The sequence below is a fragment of the Nematocida homosporus genome, assembly GCF_024244095.1.
Source record: "Nematocida homosporus strain JUm1504 chromosome Unknown 4562, whole genome shotgun sequence".
In the NCBI taxonomy this organism is placed as follows: domain Eukaryota; kingdom Fungi; phylum Microsporidia; genus Nematocida; species Nematocida homosporus.
The window spans coordinates 232,376-253,807 of record NW_026250689.1 but is presented as its reverse complement, the minus strand read 5'-3'; the positions used below and the strand labels follow the sequence as shown (position 1 = coordinate 253,807).

General features: G+C 42.4%; 15 protein-coding genes across 15 annotated transcripts in view; 5 read left to right on the top strand and 10 right to left on the bottom strand.

Annotated features, from left to right (window-relative positions):
* Window positions 1–293: 293 nt before the first annotated feature.
* On the bottom strand, window positions 294–1,226 carry NEHOM01_0160 (uncharacterized protein; the record flags this gene model as incomplete). The annotated part of the gene is made up of 1 exon (XM_051489038.1): window positions 294–1,226. One exon carries the CDS (start codon window positions 1,224–1,226, stop codon window positions 294–296), a length of 933 nt encoding a protein of 310 aa, XP_051344998.1.
* Window positions 1,227–1,279: 53 nt separating this feature from the next.
* NEHOM01_0159 (20S proteasome subunit beta 4) lies at window positions 1,280–1,852 on the bottom strand (the record flags this gene model as incomplete). Its single annotated transcript, XM_051489037.1, has 1 exon — window positions 1,280–1,852. One exon carries the CDS (start codon window positions 1,850–1,852, stop codon window positions 1,280–1,282), a length of 573 nt encoding a protein of 190 aa, XP_051344997.1.
* A 631-nt stretch (window positions 1,853–2,483) lies between these two features.
* NEHOM01_0158 (uncharacterized protein) lies at window positions 2,484–3,668 on the bottom strand (the record flags this gene model as incomplete). The annotated part of the gene is made up of 1 exon (XM_051489036.1): window positions 2,484–3,668. The coding sequence occupies one exon, from the start codon at window positions 3,666–3,668 to the stop codon at window positions 2,484–2,486; it is 1,185 nt and encodes a 394-aa protein (XP_051344996.1).
* A 1,004-nt stretch (window positions 3,669–4,672) lies between these two features.
* On the top strand, window positions 4,673–6,037 carry NEHOM01_0157 (uncharacterized protein; the record flags this gene model as incomplete). Its single annotated transcript, XM_051489035.1, has 1 exon — window positions 4,673–6,037. One exon carries the CDS (start codon window positions 4,673–4,675, stop codon window positions 6,035–6,037), a length of 1,365 nt encoding a protein of 454 aa, XP_051344995.1.
* Window positions 6,038–6,209: 172 nt separating this feature from the next.
* On the bottom strand, window positions 6,210–8,264 carry NEHOM01_0156 (alpha,alpha-trehalase; the record flags this gene model as incomplete). Its single annotated transcript, XM_051489034.1, has 1 exon — window positions 6,210–8,264. The coding sequence occupies one exon, from the start codon at window positions 8,262–8,264 to the stop codon at window positions 6,210–6,212; it is 2,055 nt and encodes a 684-aa protein (XP_051344994.1).
* Window positions 8,265–8,554: 290 nt separating this feature from the next.
* Window positions 8,555–10,147, top strand: NEHOM01_0155 (uncharacterized protein; the record flags this gene model as incomplete). Its single annotated transcript, XM_051489033.1, has 1 exon — window positions 8,555–10,147. One exon carries the CDS (start codon window positions 8,555–8,557, stop codon window positions 10,145–10,147), a length of 1,593 nt encoding a protein of 530 aa, XP_051344993.1.
* Window positions 10,148–10,414: 267 nt separating this feature from the next.
* On the bottom strand, window positions 10,415–11,335 carry NEHOM01_0154 (uncharacterized protein; the record flags this gene model as incomplete). The annotated part of the gene is made up of 1 exon (XM_051489032.1): window positions 10,415–11,335. The coding sequence occupies one exon, from the start codon at window positions 11,333–11,335 to the stop codon at window positions 10,415–10,417; it is 921 nt and encodes a 306-aa protein (XP_051344992.1).
* A 466-nt stretch (window positions 11,336–11,801) lies between these two features.
* NEHOM01_0153 (uncharacterized protein) lies at window positions 11,802–12,578 on the bottom strand (the record flags this gene model as incomplete). Its single annotated transcript, XM_051489031.1, has 1 exon — window positions 11,802–12,578. One exon carries the CDS (start codon window positions 12,576–12,578, stop codon window positions 11,802–11,804), a length of 777 nt encoding a protein of 258 aa, XP_051344991.1.
* Window positions 12,579–12,913: 335 nt separating this feature from the next.
* Window positions 12,914–15,133, bottom strand: NEHOM01_0152 (uncharacterized protein; the record flags this gene model as incomplete). Its single annotated transcript, XM_051489030.1, has 1 exon — window positions 12,914–15,133. One exon carries the CDS (start codon window positions 15,131–15,133, stop codon window positions 12,914–12,916), a length of 2,220 nt encoding a protein of 739 aa, XP_051344990.1.
* Window positions 15,134–15,405: 272 nt separating this feature from the next.
* Window positions 15,406–16,794, top strand: NEHOM01_0151 (DnaJ-like protein subfamily A member 5; the record flags this gene model as incomplete). The annotated part of the gene is made up of 1 exon (XM_051489029.1): window positions 15,406–16,794. One exon carries the CDS (start codon window positions 15,406–15,408, stop codon window positions 16,792–16,794), a length of 1,389 nt encoding a protein of 462 aa, XP_051344989.1.
* Window positions 16,795–16,911: 117 nt separating this feature from the next.
* NEHOM01_0150 (uncharacterized protein) lies at window positions 16,912–17,877 on the bottom strand (the record flags this gene model as incomplete). The annotated part of the gene is made up of 1 exon (XM_051489028.1): window positions 16,912–17,877. The coding sequence occupies one exon, from the start codon at window positions 17,875–17,877 to the stop codon at window positions 16,912–16,914; it is 966 nt and encodes a 321-aa protein (XP_051344988.1).
* Window positions 17,878–18,099: 222 nt separating this feature from the next.
* Window positions 18,100–18,831, bottom strand: NEHOM01_0149 (pre-60S factor REI1; the record flags this gene model as incomplete). The annotated part of the gene is made up of 1 exon (XM_051489027.1): window positions 18,100–18,831. The coding sequence occupies one exon, from the start codon at window positions 18,829–18,831 to the stop codon at window positions 18,100–18,102; it is 732 nt and encodes a 243-aa protein (XP_051344987.1).
* A 109-nt stretch (window positions 18,832–18,940) lies between these two features.
* NEHOM01_0148 (uncharacterized protein) lies at window positions 18,941–19,801 on the top strand (the record flags this gene model as incomplete). The annotated part of the gene is made up of 1 exon (XM_051489026.1): window positions 18,941–19,801. The coding sequence occupies one exon, from the start codon at window positions 18,941–18,943 to the stop codon at window positions 19,799–19,801; it is 861 nt and encodes a 286-aa protein (XP_051344986.1).
* Window positions 19,802–20,526: 725 nt separating this feature from the next.
* Window positions 20,527–21,060, bottom strand: NEHOM01_0147 (small subunit ribosomal protein S8e; the record flags this gene model as incomplete). Its single annotated transcript, XM_051489025.1, has 1 exon — window positions 20,527–21,060. One exon carries the CDS (start codon window positions 21,058–21,060, stop codon window positions 20,527–20,529), a length of 534 nt encoding a protein of 177 aa, XP_051344985.1.
* Window positions 21,061–21,100: 40 nt separating this feature from the next.
* Window positions 21,101–21,432, top strand: part of NEHOM01_0146 (uncharacterized protein) — a gene marked incomplete at both ends in the record, with an annotated part of 360 nt that continues 28 nt past the window's right edge. The window contains one exon of the mRNA XM_051489024.1: window positions 21,101–21,432. This exon is cut by the window's right edge and continues 28 nt beyond it. Coding sequence (XP_051344984.1) covers window positions 21,101–21,432 — 332 coding nt within the window.

Below are 21,432 nucleotides of genomic sequence, written 5' to 3'. Positions count from 1 at the left end.
TTTTGATTAAGATGTGCTATGATTGTGATAAGATGAGTAAGTTGTTGATTAAGATGTGTTATGTTATGATTTTGATTAAGATGTGTAAGTTGTTGATTTTGATTAAGTTGTGTAAGATGAGTAAGATGAAGTAAAGTGAGATTAAGATTTAGTTGAATTAAGTTTGTATTGTATTGTGTTATGTTATGTTATGTTATGATTTGATTTGAGTAAGTTATGATTTGAGTAAGTTATGATTTGATTATGATGATGTAAGTTGAGATAAGATAAAGTAAGGTGAGATAAAGCAATGTCTATACGAAGTAGCAGCGGCGGAAGGCCCGGTACTCTGGAGAGCAGGGTGTGGCTGAATCGGGGATAACGGCTGATTGGAGGAAGACTTCGCCGTTGGGACTGGCTAGGATGGGTGCGCCTTCAGGAATGAGCTGGTGGGTGGTGCTGCAGAGGACCCGGGTGGTAGTGCGCATGCTTTTAGGGAAGCCACGAGCAATACGAACACTCTTAGCGGAACACCCGGGACAATAACTCTCTTCCTTTTCCCGGCAGGCCGGTGTGGTAAACCCGGAAATACCTAGAGCTACTCGTTGGTAGAGTCGGCATTGCGGCATATTTTGGGCTAACTTGTTGAAGACCTTTCTTTTGGCATAAGAATCAGCAATCTTCTGAAACAGAAGACTATTCGGGGGAAGAACTAGAAGTGATAAGGCCCGAACCGGAATAATGGCTTGATTCTGCTTGCAGAAGACAAGAGCGGCTGAACGGGATTCTTGGCAGAGTGTGGCGAAACGCCAAGTAATAAAGGCTGAATTAGCTTCGGAATTAGTATTAGTGTTTGAGGCTTCAATTGCAGGCGTGGCCGGGATAGAGTCAATACTACGAACATACTCTTGTGCAATACAGTACTTGTTTAAGGAAATAAGATGGGCTGCTTTGGTTTCTGAGATTAAAGTAGTAGCTGTTTTGACTAGACCTTGTGTACCAAGAAAATCAGCTACTTGTAGCAAGACTTCATTTTCACTGGCTTCTTCTTCCTTAAGCACGGCCGCTTCTATCTCGGCTTCTAATGCCCGAACTTCAACCTCCTTACGCCGCAAGTACTGCTCTAAAGAACGCAACTTATCTGGAATTGCCTCAGGATGCATACTGGCTAAGGTCCCTGCATACTTCTGGGCCGACAAATAGACGACCTTAGCAGCTCGGTGTAAAGCTTCTGTCTTTTCAATCATAACAAACAAGTATAGTTCGACTTATGTCTGGACCTAAACCAAACAATAGCTCTTTATTTTATCTCGCGCATGCCGTTACGCGTAATCAGACATAAATGGAGATTTCCATAGTTAATCACTAGTTTGTTTTTGATACCTTCATAGATACTGCGTATAGTGTCAATGGCCTCTTCTTCGGACATATCCGGACGGTATTTACTATCCATTGCACTGAGGAACAAATTGCCTGCATAGCCCGTACCGGCATACTTGGTAGTGGTTAGTGCTCCATACTGGTCAATAGTATACAGAAGACCACTTCCAGACGATATACCACCAATAAGAGCTGTTACTTCCACGGGCTTACGACGGACTAGAGAATGAATGTGCTTCTGAAGTCTAGAGGCAAAGGTCTGTTCAGTAAGCACAAGGCCATTAGCTGCTTCTTGGAAGCGCAAACTCTCCAGGTTGTAGCGGATCGTACGTTCACAGTCCCCTTGGTTGCCAGATGCAATTACGGCTGCTCGTTCAGAGATCTTAGTGAAACGCACAAGATCTGTTTTGCTTACTATAACGTTATTGCGGAAGTACATATCCGATGCCAGTAGAACAAAGTCATGAGTAGCTACACCAAAGAGAACATCCATAACAAAAAAGTAATTTGCGCGTCTCTATTAGGATATTGTGATAGTAATGGGTGATTATTGAGTTCTTGTGGTGTTCTTGTAGTGTTGTTGTGGTGGCTAAGGGTGTAATAGGTAGTTGTAGATATTGGCTGGTAATAAGTGATTAACTAGTGATAAGAATGGCATTTAACAAAACTAAAAAGTAATTGGGTTGATAGTGTATTGAGTTGGGTTTAGATTAGTTTGGGTTTAGTTTGGATTGGGTTTAGATTAGTTGAGTTTAGTTTGGGGTGGGGTGGGTTGGGTTGGGTTTAGTTTGGGCTGTACTGTGTTGATAGTGTACTAAGTTTAGCTTAAGTCAGGGCGATAGTAAGTTGCTTGTTAAACTCTGTAGGTATTGTGTTGTAGGAAGTTGTGGGAGAATCTAAATACTGCCCCAAACTAACCTAATTCTAAATAAACTGAACTCGATCTAACTACTAATCTAACTATATACTAATCTAACTACCAACTAAATACTAACCTAGCCACTCGGGAAAACACCTTGCGCTCATAATCAATAAATTGAACCCAAACTAACCCAACTCAACTCAAACTAACCCAACTTAAACTAACTCAAACTAACGCTTGATCTATTTATTATAAACTGGTCTTATAGATTAAGGAATTGCCTTGTCTTGACCAGTAGTGGGTAAAGAATTGCTCCGTCTGGATTGTACCCGATGATGCCACTTGGGTTATAGGCAAGTAGTTTATACTGTGATATGCAAATGCATGCCATAGTAAAAGGCATAGCTGTGATTAAGAATAGGAGTGCGATCTTAATGCACTTGGTTTTGAGCTGACTGGAGGTATAATCTGGTCTGCTTGGATCAGAAGAAACTTTAAAGATATCAAGAATGGCGGCAATAATGAAAGTAATGGCGGAAAATAAGAGAACATGACTCTTGGCAAGGATACTCGCATCTAAGGCTAGGCCTGGTAGAGTGAAAATAGGAATGAGTGTGGCTAGCCAGAAGGACAACATGTATAAGACATAGTAGACCTTTCGTGGACTGACTGTTTGCTTTTGAGTTTTATCGATTAGCTTGGCGATAGTAGCAATGGCTGTAGCTACTAGAACTATAGCTAAGAGCGCGATGATAATTACTTGGGTTGCTTCGATATCTTTTGTGTTAATGTATCCACTATTGTTGAAGAACCATGTGCTTATTAGTAATCCTAAAGCAGCTAGTATGGCAATGGTGGCGGTAAATATTCTTAAGACCTGCCGGACTGTGAAGTTGAAAGGGAACATGCTACTATTGACGAGGAAGCTGCAAATAAGAAACCCAATACCAAGAGCAAGTAGGGGTAAACCATAAATCATTATCCTTTCTGGCCCGTACCGGAAAGCAAAGCAATTGACTGCTCCCATTATAATAATCGCGATCAGTGTGGTAACTCCATAGCTTATAGAATGTATGTTATTTTCGGCTGCTTTCTCGGATTGACTCATGTTTGTAGCACTAGAGTTTATAAGATGGTTGACAAGGCGCGCCTTTTCATTCTCAAGCGTTAATTCATCGGATGATCTTGAGTGTGTTGTCTGGTCTGATTCCTTTGGTGCTGTTAATTCAGAAGTTGTGTTATTATACGCATTTTGTGGACTGTTCGTACCTAATCCGGATGACTTTGATGTCATGGTTGATTTTGCTGACCTATTTGATGATTTGTCTGAGAAGTTATAATACTCCACCTCATCTGCCGGCACTGTTCCGATGCAATTAATCAGGGATAAAGAGACTAGTAAAAGCACTAATAACTTCATTATTCTAGACGTGGTTGCAATGTTCATCTAGGTTGACAAAAAAGTAACATTAAAAGACCACACATTACCATAAAAGGAAATTAACGCGTTTTAACGAATTTCGAACTTCAAATCGAATTAGTATTATATTGTATAACGGTCTGTTAGAGGGGCAATAATCATAAGGATTCTTTATTTGTTCATCAGTTCTGCTCGGTGTAGTCTTGCCATTACTTTGTTCTTCACACCATGTTTTACTATGATGTTCTTAAAGCATAACCCTCCCCCTTCTAGCAGGCCATCAAATTCAGTGGCTCATGAGGAGCTGATAGAAGAAGAAACCTGTATTGGTGATGGACAGGAAGGGCTGATACTTTCACTTGTGACCAGATAAACAGAATAAGACAATGGTGGTGCTCAAGGGTGGTTGTAGGCTCTGCTAAATAATGCTGCTGCTAATAAGATAGCAAACACTGCTGGCAATGCTCCGGCGAACCATATACCATCGAATAGTGGTAGGGAAGACAGGCCCTTCTCTGCTTCTTCACTACTCTCCCCGCCCAGTTAATGTCTCGACTCAATATTATATCTGATTTCTTCCTGAATCAGCCCTCACTGTATCTGTCCTATACACTATTTTCCCGGATGCAATCTTCCGGTATCTTATCACAGCTTTTGGTCTTTGTATACGGATTCCGATGGTTTTTCTCTTGGAACCTGTGTTATACTTGATTTTATCATCGCTGATCCAAATTACACTGCATTATGTGCAAGATTCTATTGGGTTTGTATGCTCTGACAATTATGTTGGCAAGATTCATGTATTCCACTAATGCTAGGTGTTGTTTAGACTTAAACTCACACAGATGGCTGCTGTTCAAAATAAATGGGTTATCTGACCTATACACAACAAAGAATATATTAAACGTTTTTGATAAGACTAGTCTGGGAATGGTCTAGGAATGGCATAAATATAGGCCTTGGCTATAAAGTAGTCTAATCACATATCCCGGACTAAACAAGTAGCTTCAACACCAAACAAACAGTGTAGAATGAGGCAGCGTTTTGTTAGTGCAGGTATCTGCACGGTTGTTCTAGCAAGTCTTCTTTCTGGGGTTGATGTAATAGACATCCCATGTTCTCTGCCGGTGCAATGGCTGGCTGAGCGTCTTTATGGAGTGAGTGGTCACGCCCACCAAATATCCGGCATTGTTGGGGCTATCTTGTCCTGTTTAGTAGTTGGCAATAATATTGCCAAGAGCGCACCTCTCCTCTATCTGCTACTGAATGAAGAAAACATTCCGTGGACGGCCTCAAGTGAGACATTAGGGCTGCTTCTTGGAGTTCTTTCTGAGAAATACTCAGTGCTCAGCTGGTTGGCGGTGGCGGTGCCAATGGTTTCTCCGCTTGGCTTTGGCCGAGCTGTTGCTTTGTCTCTACGGCGAAGAAGCGCTTGGCCGATTGCTGTAGCCGCTGTACTGGCTATTGGGTCTTTTGGATGGCCAGCAAGAAATAACTTAGGCCCGGCTTTGCTCTCCACGGACTTGGTGCGTTTACAGAGTAAAGGGTTTAGAATCAAGCCAGGTAAGTCTTTCTATGGTGAGTATGGCGGCAAGATGGGCAGTGGATTTAGAACGGTCTTTGCAACGGAAGAAGAGTCTTTCTGGCGGCTCTATATAGAAGGACACGAAGGCAACCCGCCGCCCGCAATTCCATTAGTTAGTGGGATGATTGTGCATTTGGAACATCTAGAGAGCAGTGAGTTTCTGCAGACATTTGATGTAGCTTCGCCCCTAACTATCACAAACCAAGAAGTCTCTTGCACGCCAACACCTTCTGAACATTCACAGTTTGTGCTCATTCGTGAAGAAGGAACACCATCGCTTGGCTTACCCATTCATCAGGACAGTCGGTTTTACTTGAAGCATTTCAAAACTGGCGTGTTCCTAACTATTCTCCAGCGCAAGCCAGTAGGCGGAGAAGGCTTTGAGGTCAATGGCGAGAAGGCAACCGGTAAAGACTTCATGCGCGGGCCAGAAAGTTCATTATGGTCCAGTGCGGCCAACACCTACCTCTCCCTTCAGACCTTCCCGCAACAACTAAAAGACTGGCTTAAAGGCAGTTTGGACAACTATAGTAAGTTACTGCGGACTAGCCGGCTTAAAATCGGTAGGCCGGACTGGCATTTGTCCCTACCAAATACGGTTTTTCTAGGCCTTTTTATCTTGGCTGCCAGCCGTTGCCAAAGATACTCCGATATCGTTGGCCACTTGATAGATCTGGTTTTGGCCTATTGCTTCGGTCAAAGTTGGGGATACGCCTTTTTTGGAGCCAGTATCTTTGGACTTGAAAATATACTGCCCAAACCCACGCGCCGAGGCTTCATTCCTGCCTATTTATCGAGCTGGTTCCGTTAGAGCTATTGTGGCTAGACTTGGATAGTTGATAAGGCATAAATAGCAACCAGTTTATTAGAGTTATAGAATAAATTACAAGTTCGTACTGGCCTAAGGCCGCACAGCTGCTATATAATTGGATGATTAAGATATATTGTGCCTAAAAGTGTTTATTGTCCCTATTGGGTTAGAATTACTGGCCGAGGTTAATGCGTGCATATAACTCTCTTCGGCTTGTTTCATTCAAAAGCGCCAGACCAACTAGCCAGGAGGTGTTCGTCCAGCCAAAGCCCTCCCTAGGCACGTACTCAATCTCAGCCCCAATGTTGCCATACTCGGCTTCAACTTTATGCGACCCCACTTCAACGTTGTACTTTTCAGTCACAGCGCCGTTGTATTGAGAGAAGATCCGACCTACCATGGTACACCACCGAAGGGCTAGATTGCGCGCTCGCGCGTGCTCGTTGTAGTTGATAAGACCTACCCAGGCAAGCATTTGGTGAGGAGCCCAGCCATAAGGATAGTCCCACTGTCTTTGCGGCTCACCCGGCTCGCGAAGGCAGCTCTCTTTCGTTCCAGTTAGGATCCCACCCGGACCCACCAAATCATCAAGATTCGCAATGAGGATCTTTGCCTTTTCCGGATCTGCTGCTCGACTAAACAAAGGATAGAGAGTAGACGCTCCTTTATACTTAGATAGTTCCTTGGTGTGCATATTATAGTCGTAATATGCTGTGCCATTCCAGAGGATTGTGTTAATTGCCGCTTTTCTTTGGGCGGCTTTCGCTTGTAGCTCGGGTATGTCACGATGGCGAAGAATGTCCATTTCGGTCTTGTACAGTAAAGAGTTAAGATCGACGGTGTAAAGATCTGCAGCTAAGCCTTCTACTCGTTTGGAGTTATCGTGGCCTGACTCTCTGACTGCCCGGTCGTGCTGTAAATAAGTTTCAAGCATAACACTAGTCTCCTCCTCGCGGTTGTACCTCTCAATGTAGGCCTCAAGCTCACTAACCGTCCAGTCGGTCGCTCCTGGAACATAAGTACGAATAGCTGAATAGAAATGGCCCTCTTCAGTTTCCATTGGAATGCCTTTGCCGCCAGGTGCATGGCGAGTAAGCCCAAGCTCGGCGTTGTAGCCCCGATCAAAATACTTGTACTCCTTAAGGGCGGCATCCAGACAGCTTTCAATCCAGGCAGCATGTGTCTCTCTTTCGTCGGGACCCAATTGCTCAATCACCTCGTCGATCAGAGTTGAGAACAGTGGCGGATTGCCTCTAAACAGATAGTAGCTTCGGTTAGCATTAAGAATCTTTCCATACGAATCTATTTGATAGCGCAGATTCTCCGCGATACACATGGCCTCTCCTAGCTCTCCCGAATGAATAAGGCCTTTGGCAATGAAGTACGAATCCCAGCCATACATTTCATTGAACCGCCCACCAGGAACATAAAAGGGGCAAGGTCCATCTTCCGCCACCACTGTAGCACTTCGGCTAATAATAGGATTGTGCCAACTACCTAGCCGCTCAGGCGCACTAAGAGAAGGCGACTCACTACTCGAGAGACGAAAACGACGGGTAGACAGAGTCAGTAGACCCGGCGATGTATTACAAAGAACTTCGCGTGACGCAAATGTATCACCAAAGAAGATTCCGGGGCTGTTCTTTTGCAAGGTGATTTTCAAAAGCTTGATCTGAAATGAATCGGCTTTTAGAGCACTTTCTAGGTTCTTGTAGTACGAACAGGCAGCTGCATCTGCGGCCGGCACATAAAGAAAATACTCAACCCGCTTGATTTTGGTGTCAATTAGGGCTAACTTTAGCCCATCCTTATCTAGCACTCGTCGCAGATTCTTCCAGAAGCAGTTTTTAATAAGCCGAGTCAGTCTGGCCATTGGATCTTCGTTTAGCCGGTCCTCTGGCACAATAACTGTGCGAAAGTTTATGTCTACTAAAGCTAACTCCTGTAGAAGGGTTGAAATTGTGTAGTTGCCTTCTATCCAGGCTGGCTTTCCATTGTGCATTTCCAACTGATATCGCTTTGGCCCTGAATCCTCCACTGTAATAGTCTTGTTCTTGGTCGTATCTTCCTGGTCAAGTAGACTTTGGATCGTGGCCTGAATGTTGCAAAGGAACTCTCGAGAGGTGTTTTTGGCCACCACTGAGCTTCTTCTGGCTTTTTCTTGGGCTGTTTCTTTAGGATGCATAACCGTCCTTCTTCTTCCCTTAGCGGGCTGTACTTCCTTCATAGAGGGTAAACACACAATAATTATATAAAAGACTAGCATAGGATGGGTTGGATTGAGGTAGGAACGACCTAAATACTATCTGATGCTTCTTATGTCTTGTCCGGCTGTGTATCTTGGAATGCGATGGACTGTGCTGGGTTGGATTGGCTGATAATGATAAGTTATTGATCAATTGATGGAGTTTAGTTGGGCTGAAATTAAGTTAATATTAGATTGGCAGAATATTAACAGCCTATCAAATGATTGCCTGAGGAAAAAGTATATAAGCCTGCGTGTTGCTATAATTCCTAATGTGGTTGCTGAGCATAACACAGCTGATGACTCTAGGCTTATTGCTAGGTGCCAACCAGGTTTTGGGGGCAGCAGTCAGTGGAGTGGCGGCTATTGGTACAACACTGAGCATGGGCAACGCCTTGCCATTTGGGCCGACTATAGCCCCGACCTGGTCTAATCCCACTTATGTAGACCAAGATTCGGTAGCCTTGCCAATGTCGATTAAGACGCCGAAAGATACCGCGCCGGCTGGAATAAAATATGACTTGAGTGTGGGTGTTCAATTTGGCGATACCACTAGAGTCGTATCCAATGCTCCGTCTCTGGCCTCGGCTATTGAAGCAGCGCCGCTCTTGGAGATATCCAAGCGCTCAATAAGCACCAAGAGAAACATCGCTAAAGATGCGGCCATAGCTCAACGCAATGGCTATCTTAAGGACATCCTGGGCTTTCTGTTTGCTAATCCACGTAAAGCACGAATAAGCGCAGCTTCTCGTCCACTTTTTCTAATGGGCAGCCTGGCCGGCACAGATCATTTTGAGCAACTGCACCTTATTTGGGGCATTTCCCAGATTCCGCCCACCACGACTCAATATACTCCTGGCGCTCTATTTAGTGGCATATCCCAGTGCATTAATGCTCGATCTGATATGCGACATGTCTTTAGCGAAGTAGAAAAGTCTATCTCGAAGTTTGTGTTTATCAAAGAACAGCTTATCTACTATATTAAGAGATCAAATGACCCGGATGCTCAAATTGCAACAGAACGACCTAACTTAGTGCTAATGAGACTATTGGATGAATACGCAATCCTGATCTCCCATGGCTTTCAGCAGACTTATGAGTCTATCTGGTCCGTTAGTTGTTTGGAATCCTGCCATAATGCACAACCGAGTAGACACAGCCCGGTAGTGTGGCTTGATACTGCATTCCAAGACTTCATCCAGAAATATATGTCAATTACTGTAATTGACTGGTCTTTTTGGAAGCAACTACGTAATGATATACTAGCCAACGGCAAGCTTCTCAGAGCAGCCCTTAATTCTATCAATAACACTATTTCTTTCGTTCAAACTCTAAGTGCTCGGGCAGATGTACTAGATAACACCGCAGCCACTGAAACTCGTTCTAGGTTAATCTACATATCTGACAAATATAATGCTAAGTTGCTCTTCCTTCGGGGCGTCCTCGAGTACTTCCTCAATGTCGATTCCAACTCTCCCTATGACCCAAGCGAAGTCAAAATGCTAATCACCATTTTCCGCAACGTTCTAAGCAAGAAAGACTCGAAAGTGACTGACGAATTAGATGAGATTATTCATATAGCCTATCTACATCATCAGAATCAGCTGGCCTTGCTAACCCAAAAACTCTTTAATCAACCAAACCAGACCTCAGAGTACAGAGAATGGTGTACTCCCGTTATCAACGATATCAGCCATCAACTGAAAAGCTTACACAAGATTAGAAGACATATCAAAAAAACCTATCAAAAGCTTCATCACAAAGTCATTAAGCAGATCAAAACTGAGATCCTGAAACTCGATTTTAGTTCCTTGAAGCTACTTCATGCCAGAATCACCCGACCAGCTCCAACTCCATCCAACTAACCCAATAAACCAGTACTCTGTCTTAACTCAATTACATATCTAATTATTTAGACATACTAACATAACTTAACCCAACTTAACTTAACCAAAATGAAATATTAAATGATCATAGACTCTTTCCAAATTATGGTAAGCTTAGCTTCTTGTTTTTAGATTTAAAATAACACAGCTCTTAATAATCTATCTAGTAGATAGAGTTTAAGTTAAATAACAATATGGATTAAGATTGATTTATTCCGAATAGTTGGATTAGTTGGATTGGTTGGATTAGTTGGGCTGTGGGATGAACTTTAGATAGCGGGAGACCTTCTCAATTAAAGAACCAGTATAGGCGTGCGATTCAGACCGGATGGTGTAGTAGCTGATGGCCCAGGCTGCGAATGCAAGCAATGCGGTCATGATACTGAGAAGGATCAGTAACTTAATTATTTTGACCATAGTGTCTTTAGAATCTCGCTTAGATATGCTGCCGTCTTCAGATATATCTTCATTAAACCAGTGGCCAAAGACATGGATGAATGCAGCTGCGGCAAAGAGAATAGCAGCAACCGTTAGAATATGAGAGTTGAGAAGAACTTGAGCATCAAATAGCAAGCCGCAGATAGAAAGGATTGGAACAGGAAGAGTCAATAGGAATGCCATGACATAGAGCATCCAATGGACTCGTCTAGTTATACCCTTGGCAAACTTGTTAAGTAATCCTCTGATGGCCAAACATAAACAGATCGAGAAGAATGATATTGCCTGATAGACCAAAATAATGACATTGGCTACAATCATACCATTATCTCCAGACTGCTTAGAATAGCTGATTGTTTGGTAAAAAACGATAAGCGATAGGACAATAGTTAGTGAAACCATAAGTGCGCTAAAGAGGCCGTATGCAAATGGACGGATCTTGGTAGAGCTAGTGCTTGAGAGGTTTCCGAGGAATAGAAGCATAAGAGAAAAGACCGTTGCCGTGACTAGTATGACAGCGGGCTCTGTTATGTATGAAAACGCACTGATAGAAGCGAAATTGGCACTGAGCACAGAAACTATAAATCCACTGGCAAGTACAACAGTACCGACTAAAACACCAGTGGCTAGTTTGAGTAGGCTTGAAGCTGCGGAGCTAGAATCGGAAGAGGATCTCGTGGGGTCTAGTATAACTCGAACAATCCGATAGTTCTTATCATTGGCCACCATGGCGTATTCATTATCTTTAGCATTTCTTAAACGAGCAGCAATAGTAAAAGACAGCCAAGTCTGATCGGATATGCCTGTAGGGAAAAGTTTCGGGTAAACCAATGGATTGCTGGGGTCTATATCGACTATATTGATCGTCCTTTCTTTCTTATTATAGGTGTGGTGTCCTCGCCGGCCTCCACTTCAAAGTAAGTTATCTACAGGGGCAAAGTTCTGGAATACTTATCGGCTTGGCACTGATCGCAGCGAACGCGATTAAATCTTGAATTAGAAATCACAATCTCAGGATATAAATATAATCTGAGTTTGTGAGAAGAGCGAATTCTAGATCTCAAGATGACGTACGATAAAGAGAACCTAAGCTATAGTAACATATCTGAGACTCCCGAAGAAGCAGAGTTGAATAAATTCTCCCATCGTCCTCTTCAAAATCGGTCTTTAGTCGAATATGTTTGGTTGAAAGGTACTATCCCTTCCCCGGGGCACGACAATAGGTATATTTTAAACCCTTAAGATAAATCCCAGTGTTGATTGGGTGGGCGTATTTAAGGAGAGGACTATTTTCCAAGGAGGAAATCTGCTCCTTCGTGCGAATAAATGTGCGATAGTCCCCTGAGAATAAAGGTTGCTTATCATTGTCTAATGGGGCTCCGGTAATGTTGGCATATTCTGAAGATCCTAAGCATCTTTTTTCAAATAGATCAAAACCATCTGGCGTATTATCCTTTAAATAAATAGCTGAATAAACGAACATGGCCAGGTTTTCAACGAAGCGTTTATGCTTGGAATCGATGGTTGTAGGGGTCTTTGGGTTTTCCCCTTTTAGGTTGCGATTTAAAGCATGGTATAAAACTATAAGCTCGGGGACATCATTTATATTATAGGATGCATCGATTTTAGTCATATTAGTTTGTATAAATAGACCCTTTAGCAGAGATGCTATACGCTTAACTCGGTCTAAATCATCTTGCTCGAATCCCAATTCTGCATAAAACCCGGATTCGATGAAGGCGTCGGCATCATTTAGAGTCATTTCATCGCCATCATTGGCCTTATTAATCTGTTCTAGTCTGTTTTGAGCCCAAATGAAGTTATTATTGGCCAAATCCATCAATGTTGGGGGAATTATTACTGCCGTGTTAGGTTGGCTTGCGGCACTAGCTCCTTGACAACTCAAAATAAGCAAACACATACATAACAGCATATGTAGTTTGACAATAGCTCTTGTCTTTTGATTAAACATATTTGATGCAAAAAATCGGTTGAAAGTACATAACAACAAAATTACCATATTAGGAAATTTTCTAATTTAGAAGCAAAAACAACCAATCAATTATCTATCCCAAATTCAACTTTATCTTTTAGTGAACAACAGCTTCCTTCTTATCAATAAAGCAGCTTAATACCAAATCAAACAATCTAGCGCATCTTGTTCGCTGCGGTTAACCTTTAAAGAAAAGACACGCCCTAATTGGGTTAGGCAGGGCTGGTATGATATGATATGAGCATAAAATTAATGGGATTTATTTAAAACGCCATCCTATTGCTTGTTAGTGTAATATTCTGCATACTAGCTTTTCATAGCTTCTTTTTTATATCTTGCTTATCTAAGATATCATCAGGCTGAGCATTGACTTTGGCTGCTTTTTTATCTTGTTTGGCACAACTGATTGCCTTGCGGGTTTCTTCAATGGCTTGCTTGATTTCGCTAAGATACTCTTGGGTGGCTTTAGAGGAAGTAAAGTGCTTCTTGGACTGGACAAGCGAGCTCAAGTATTGCTTGAACGGAAGCTTTTTCATACTCTCAAGATCCAGAGCAATCAGTTCCTGTCTCAGCATTTCTTGGTAAGCTCGATAGTTTGCTTGGTCGTTTTCATCAACAAGGAACGTTAGGAGCATATCTATTTTATGGTAAATCGGTAGAAGTTCAGTAAGGACCAGTCGATACCGGGTCAGTTTTTCCTTAAGTGACAGGCTTTCAGCATCTAATCGAGTGATTAAAGCATTAGAGCCATTAGACTCGAGAATACTGATTGCATCGCGCAGTTCTTGTTGATACGGAAGAGGCAAGTAGAGAGGATTAATAACAAAGAGCTTCCTAACATAAGTGCCGAGTTTAGCTAAGAACGACCTAGTTCTTGTTGCCGGACCTTTTTGTCGGTTTATGTATTGCGAAAGCCTATTAGTTCGATTGAGAATGGCCTTAAACAGTCGTCGTGCCTCTCCCTTATAAAGGGTTTGGCAATGAGATAGTAATTTCTTCATTTCGGCGTTAGACAGATCAAGACCTTTTTCAACTGTTTGTAAATCCATGAGCGTTGAAATATTCGGTTCCTTTAAGGCCTTGAGGAACTGCCAGAAGAAGTTTCTAGTCTTCTTTTGAAATTCTAGCCGTCTTGCCAAGTAAGAGTAACTCAAAACAATCTTATCTAGTGACTGATGCAACAAGCGAACCATATTAGCCTCATTAATTCCTAGGGCCCCGACCACACTTTTGTGATCATGCGTGCACAAATTCCACTTGATTATCTCTTTCCCCAACAGCAAAGCCCGCTCCTCAAAGAAGGGTGGGATTACAGGCCGGTCGGCCATAGCAATTTTAGGCCGCAGCTTAACTAGCAAGCCATAGTACATGTTTTTGTACTTCAAAACGAACAGCTCCTCAATAAGAGTGTAAATTGCCTTGAAATAAGGCCGCGTCATGTATATTTGGCCGAGTTGGTCCTTTTTAACTGTTCCAAGCAAGTTTACCTTCGTCTTAATCAAGTCGCGCAATCTCGACTGAAAGATAAGCAAGGCTGAATCATCTAGCATAGAAAGAATTGAGTTCTTGAATTCTGACACAACTGGAGATGGAGTGACGGGAATAGCATTGTACTCATCAACAATCAATAGATTAGGATCGTCCTCATCAGTTATCCCCAAAGCTTGTTCTAAAGCAAGATTAGCCCGATATCTAGCTTGAATATTCTGAATGTCCTTAATAAAGTACTGAATGTTCGCATGTGGCTCACTAATATCAATCGGTAAATCCTCTACACTAGCTATCTTTCTCAACAAAACATTAAGTCCGGCATTTTCCTTAAGCATATAGACAATCAACTGCTCCATAATTCTCTTCATTAAATCAGTGTATGGTCCTTTGCTTTGTTCGTATATCTCGGGTGGCATACTGTTCTTCATATCAACCAGTAAATCCAAAAGAAGTGCAGCCATAGTCGAACTTCTAATCACTACTTTATCACTCACCAACTCCAGAACACCTATTTGCCGGTCCAAATGATTAAACAGAACGTCCGTCCGAGTTTGAAAGTATTCTTTCAATCCCTCCGACATCTCTTTTCCATAGCTGGCCTTATAATGCCGCATAAACGAAGTTTCAATATCCTTAGCCAGCTCTTGATGCGCCATAATCATTTCCATAAGTCGCTGGTAGTTGCAGTGAAAGTCCTCATCAAGACCTTCTACACTGTCTAATGCCCCCTCTCCCTCATCATCCGGCTGGCTCATTGCCAAGAAGCGATCAATGATCTGCTTTGGCCGTTCCAAGCACCGTAGTGCTAGTTTTTTGCCCTTTCTAGTCGGTGTTCCAAAGGCAAAGTGCTGACTAGTTACTTTACTAGCACGCAAAGTCGTTAACAGCTCTTCAGCCGAAAACTTCTCTAATTCAGCCGCACAGATCGCTTTAATAGACATTTGTGATGCACAGACCGAATCAGCCCGATCTTTAGTCCCAGCACAATCTACAGCAGATAATATCAATAATAATCCAATCCAAATACTTAAATAACTCCGCATGATAATTCGGTTTTCAGTTGGCGCTAAAACTTTTAATATCCAAATCGGGTAACCAATCAGTAATCAGTAAAATCAAGGAGTTTAAATATACTTACCCCTTTATACCACCCATACATCCATCCACACTATCTGCCACACCTCCTATTCTTCTCCCAGCCCCTATTTATCAATAAATCACCCCAAACTAACCCAATACTAGCCCAAAATCAGCCAAATTTCAGATTAAGACTAGTGGGATCTTATCTCGGTGTAAGTCCCCCATTAAAATTTTCATGGGCCAGAGAACGTCTACACCATTTAGCCGGCCAAATAGAGCGCCCCATGAGATTCTGGGCGTCTCAGAATCAGCGACCAAAGAAGAGCTTAAAAAGGCGTATCGAAAGCTAGCATTAGAGTTCCATCCGGATTCAGCAACTGCTCGAGCTCGGGGCACACCCCCCGAACGGTTTACTGAGATAAAGGATGCTTACGACACTCTTTGTAACCGCCTTGATAGTCCAGTCAAAACAGCAGCTGCATATTCCTCGACCCAAAATAAGTACGAGCCAGAGATAGATCTAGCTAAGTGGCTCGATATGGCTAAAAAACTGACTAAGATAGGAGATGGCGATTTTGCCCACATAAACAATTTCTTTGATGAGCTAACTAAGATCGAGCGGATTACTAGAGGTAAAACATACCACCCGCCTTCTTTTGGTTATGCTAAAGGCTCCCCTAAAGGATTCTATGATTTCTATGCTTCCTTCTCAACGCTAAGGCACTTTAACTTAACGCCATACGGTGTGACTTCTTACTACGATACTCTGCCCCGACATGCCAAGCGAGAGATCGATGCAGAGCTTAAACGGTTAATTGGCGCCAAACGAATAGCGTATGCTGGTAAAGTCAAAGAGATCGTTCGGGTTCTTCAGAAGAAAGATCCTCGTTTAGCCCCGCCGCCTAAACCACTCTTTGATATCGGTATAGTTAAGCCCAAGATTACTAAAAAGGGCGTTGAGCTCAAAGAAAGCCATGTGCTTACCAAGGAAGAGTTGGCTGCATTAGAAAAGGGGTACAAAGAAGCCAACCCGGCCTTTGGTGCAGATAAGAAGGATGCATACACTAAAGCCAAAGAAAAGGCCCAACTAGGCAGTGATACGGACATCTTTATTTGTGAACCCTGTAAAAAGGCCTTCAAAAGCATCAATCAGCTAACTAATCATGCAAACTCCAAGAAACATAAAGACAAACTTGCCAGTATGTCCGAAGAGGAGATTGCTGCTCTTATTCATGCCATGGAGATTCAAAACCTTGAAGGCGAACTTCCACCGCCGCCACCGCCCAAGCCGACTCCACCGCCTACAACTAAGCCAATAAGTCCTTCAATACCGGTTGATACAGCGACTGAATCGGCTTCGGTAACTCCAGGAGTACCTTTGGCTCCAGTCGAACCAACTAAGCCAATTCCATCTAAATCCACCAAGACTGTTAAATCAGCCAAGCCAGCCAAGTCAATTCCGACTAAACCAACTCGTCCAGCAGTAAGCAAACCATCAAAAGTAGATCTTCGTTCTGGAGCAGCCTTTGCCCTCTCATGTGCCAAGTGTAAAAAGGTCTTTGAATCGCGAAACCAGCTATTCGCGCACCTTAAAGAGAGCAACCATGGCCAAGCAATCATTTAGTTCGTCAATTCAATAAACACTACAATAAATACTAACTTACTATCTCATTCTTACTTTATCTCATCCCACACCACACCCATCCCATCCCATCCCAACCCCACCTTACCTTACCTCACCTCACCCCACAACAATACCTTCTTCTTTGATTAGATACCAAATTGAATGGGTTCTTTTAATCAGTAGTGATCGATCGGAATGAAATTGATAGGAGCTAGGCGTGTCTCCGACTAGAACATAGCCATTGTTTTGAATCAAAACATGCTTCTTAGGCGGGCCCATCTCACAGAATACCAGCCCACTTGGCACCGACTGTAGAGTTAAACTAACTAAAGGTCCAATACCAAATAATAAAGACTCCGCCACAACTCGCCATAGTAATGGATTCTCGCGCAGGACTTCAACCACCCTTTCTACCTCAGCCAAGCTCTTATTCTCACCTAAAAAGCTCACGTTCTTCTTCTTACCCGCAATGGCAGCATAAACAGGATAACTCTCCGCATCCGGGCTACTCCAGAGCACGCAATGAGTATGAGTTGCTACACAGTAGTTCACTTCCCCTTCTTTCTTACCAAGAGTCTTTTCCAACTGCTTAGCTTGCTCCACAAACGTCCCAAACCCTTTATTCTCCCTGCCTTCTTGGCACTCCCTATCATACTTAGCAACATTACAAACCAACTCGTATAACTTTGTATACTCTTTATGCCGCAAGTAGAGATAGACCTGCTGGGTAAAGATCTGAAAATAAACCGACCATGACTCATCTAACAAGGACAGACTAACCCTATCAACTTTACGCAATGGCACATCTTCAATCTTCTCTTTCCCCACTTGCACCACACTACTTTCAATACTCTGATTATCCGAAACCAACCAGCTATCATTAACCTGCAAACTTTCCTCCTTCCGATAGAAGATATCTAAGACAAAAGCATTCCCACTCAACATATAGTTAGTCCCCCGCCGATTCTCCTCCACATACAAGTGTAATCCGCACCTCTCACACAACCGCTGCAGAAATTCAATATCTGAAACCCCTCCTATCTGTTCCAAGAGCAAAAAGCAATTCTCTCCCAATACGTCCATCAAGTATCTACAAAAAAACTCAACTAATGCTCTCCTCTCCTCTCCCCGTCCTTATCTTATCTCACACTACACTACACCACACCATCTCACACCACACTACAACACACCACACCATCTCACCCTATCAAAATTCTAACTCAACTCAACCCAACCTAACTCAACTCAATCTAACTCAATCTAAACTTAACTTAAATTAACTAAATACCAACCCAATACAACAGTTTATTGCAACCAATCCTCGCGATAATATGTCTGTTTGTTAGCAGCTTTGGAAACTTTCAAGTCGTTTCTTTGCTCGCGTCGTTTGTGCTTCTCGACTTGCACTAGCTCTTCTTGCGTCTTTTCAAACACTTGCCGCTCTTGTATCCTCTTCTCTTCAAACTTAACCCGAATTGGATCTAAGTTCTTGTAGTATCCTTCCTCTCGTAAGGTTTGTGCATAATACTTCATGTACTTCTTATTACCAACAATCTTCCCACTAGGCAGTAGTAATTCAGCCCCATCGGCCGATACATAGGCAGGCTTAGGCTCAGGGTAAGTATAGTACTCATCATACTCATCCGAATTAACATAGCGTGTATGAAAGAGAGAGACCATATGCGACCGAGCACTACCAATACTACTGAATCTCTTACTACAGAAGAGACAACGACAACTTTCAATCCGTTTTACCAAACACGTCATCAATCCATAAAGATCAGAGATGCATTGCGTCATTAAAAGCTTAAACCCATGCGTATGCAAGTGCTTTAAGTACTCTACGTCCATATAAAACGGCTCAGTTTCCGTCTTTACCACTGTACCACAGAAGAGACACTCGCCTACACCCAAAGAGTATCCATTTTCTTGGTGTTCACTCTTAGCTACATCCGATCGACTACTCCGCCCATTACTACCAACTCCACTCCCATTAGATTTCTCTGTTTCTAACGTATTCCACTCCATCTCAGTCATTGGCCCAATTCCCGCCTCTTTACGTCTTAAGTTCTCACTATGAAAGTCACTTTTATAATGATAACTAATAGCAGTTGTCTCTATCTCTATAACGCACGTACGACACTTCATGACAAAATTTTCGTCGATTCACTACCAAAGAGGTTCAAAACTCACCCATTCTTCCCATTCCTCTCTTTATTACGGCCGATCTTGCCATAATAACACCCCTGTCATCTTAAAGAAACTACCATTACCTCAAAATAATACTAATTCAACACTTCCCAACGAACTCCAATATCTGCAAAGACTAAAACATCAACATATTTTACCAGTACTAGATATAATTACTGTGCCAGGCTCTATCTATTTAGTTACACCCCAACAACCCTTTACTTTAGCCCAACTTATACCAGCTATTAGTCCTAGCACTGCCTGTACTTACTTATTACAAACAGCTATTGGTCTATCTTACATTCATAGCCAAGGTATTATTCATTGCGATATTAAACCGTCCAATTTGCTTATCTCCACTACCAATGAAATTTTAATCAGTGATTTTGGTATATCCCAAGACTTATCTGCCCCTAAACCCAAACTACCCGGCACTTTACCTTATATGGCCATAGAATTACTCCTAGGAGGGACCAACTATGATTATGCCATCGATATTTGGTCACTAGGCATTGTTTTCCTCGAAATGCTGCAGCACCAACTACCCTTCCCCGGCACCGGCGAGTTAGACCAAATCTATCAAATCACCAGCCAATTAGGACTTACTTCCGAAGATATACAAACCCTACAGCAGTACCCCTACGGCCACCTTCTCAAAACCACACCAGGCATACCACTTAATCTACCACCCAGTCTACAAACTATCCTGCAAACCCTACTCCACTACAACCCACAAAAACGTTCTCTAGCCCAAGCACAAGTCCAAGCCCAGCACTATCTCCAAACCCACCACCCCAACACAACCCAAGACCAATAAATCAAACACTCCCATTTATTCCTCTCTCTCCACTACCACCTAACCCATACCATACCATACCAATACCTAACTCAATACCAACCTAACTCAATACTAACTCAATTTAAACCACCGGGCTTTGACTAGCCTGTTCATTACCACCAGTCGATTCACTACTACCAGGTGTACTCGATTTAACCGGGCTATTATTCTTACTATTCCGGGTCAGCACTGAAGACACCGTCACTACCAAACTAACTGAGACTCCCAAAAGAAGCAAGTAACTCCCAAAATTCTTCATAACCATCTCCCATTCCACCCATATATCCCCGCAACCACCAATTACCACACACCATCTCCCCCATCTAACCAATAAACACCCATTTAGTTAAGTTATGTTTAAGTTATGTTTAAGTTATGTATTGGGTTAGTATTTACTAGTTACTATTTACTAGTTACTACTTACTAGTTACTATTTACTACTTATCCTAACCCAAACTATACCACACCATACCAATCTAATCTATACAATCTAATCTAACTAGACACCACATCAAACTCATACTAAACTTGACTTGACTTGACTTAACCTATACTAAACTTAATATAAGCCTAATCTAAACCAAACTAAACACCATACCATACCAATTAAACTAAGCACCATACCATCCCATACCAAACTCATACTTGACTTAACACCATACTTAACACAACTCAACTCAACTCAAATCATAACTTAATCCAATTTATTTCCTTTGCTTGGTTGTCTTGAACCTCTCGGCATAGAAGATCAGTTCTTCAGCTTGCAACAAATGACCATCAGCACTACCTGACTGTCCAGGTCGTGAGGTAATTACGGCATAAAGATTACCCTGTTTAAACTCCTCCACAAACTTAGGATCTATCTCAGCAATATCCTTCTCCTTCTCCAGAATCTCAGTTATAAAGGGCGTAAAAGGCGTTGGATCAACCTTAACTACACAACCTTTAGTCAAAGTGTTAGTTCTGACCAACTCATTGTTACTCCCGTGATAAACTACCTGTTGAATAGCTGATTTTAAAGAGAAGTTGTGCGTACGAAGAGTAAAACTACCACTGTTAAGTCTTAATGCGCGCATCTTGAAATTACCACCACGGACTCTAAGTTGTTTAATCTTAGTCTCTCCAATTCTAGTATTAGCTGGCTGTCTAGCAATACTATGTAATCTTGAGGTCTGTCTGGCCGTTCTTCTTCCTCCAGTACTTAAACGCTTATGTTTACCGTTACGTGTGAGTCCCATTGCAGGGGACTTAAAAAGAGAAAATAAAATAGACTTAGAGATGTACTTAGTTGAAATTAGTAGTACAATTAGTGGTTGTTTAGTAAGAGTCTTATCTAGAAAGAGTGGTAAGGCTGTTTGTATAGGTGGGTTTGAAGGAATGCAGAGATATAATGGTAGGAAGAAGATTAAATCGGTTAAAACAGTGGTGATTGGGTTGAGTAGTCGGTGGGAAGTAGTGGGACATTTATCGGGGGCATTGACTCAGTCGATGTTTGGGAGGTTAAGTGAGACGGTTTGGCTGGGTAATGATGGGGTTAAGGGTGGAGTTGAAGTTTTAGGTCGGGCGATAGGGAATGATGTGTTTTATGGGTGGGGTGGTCGGAGGTGGAG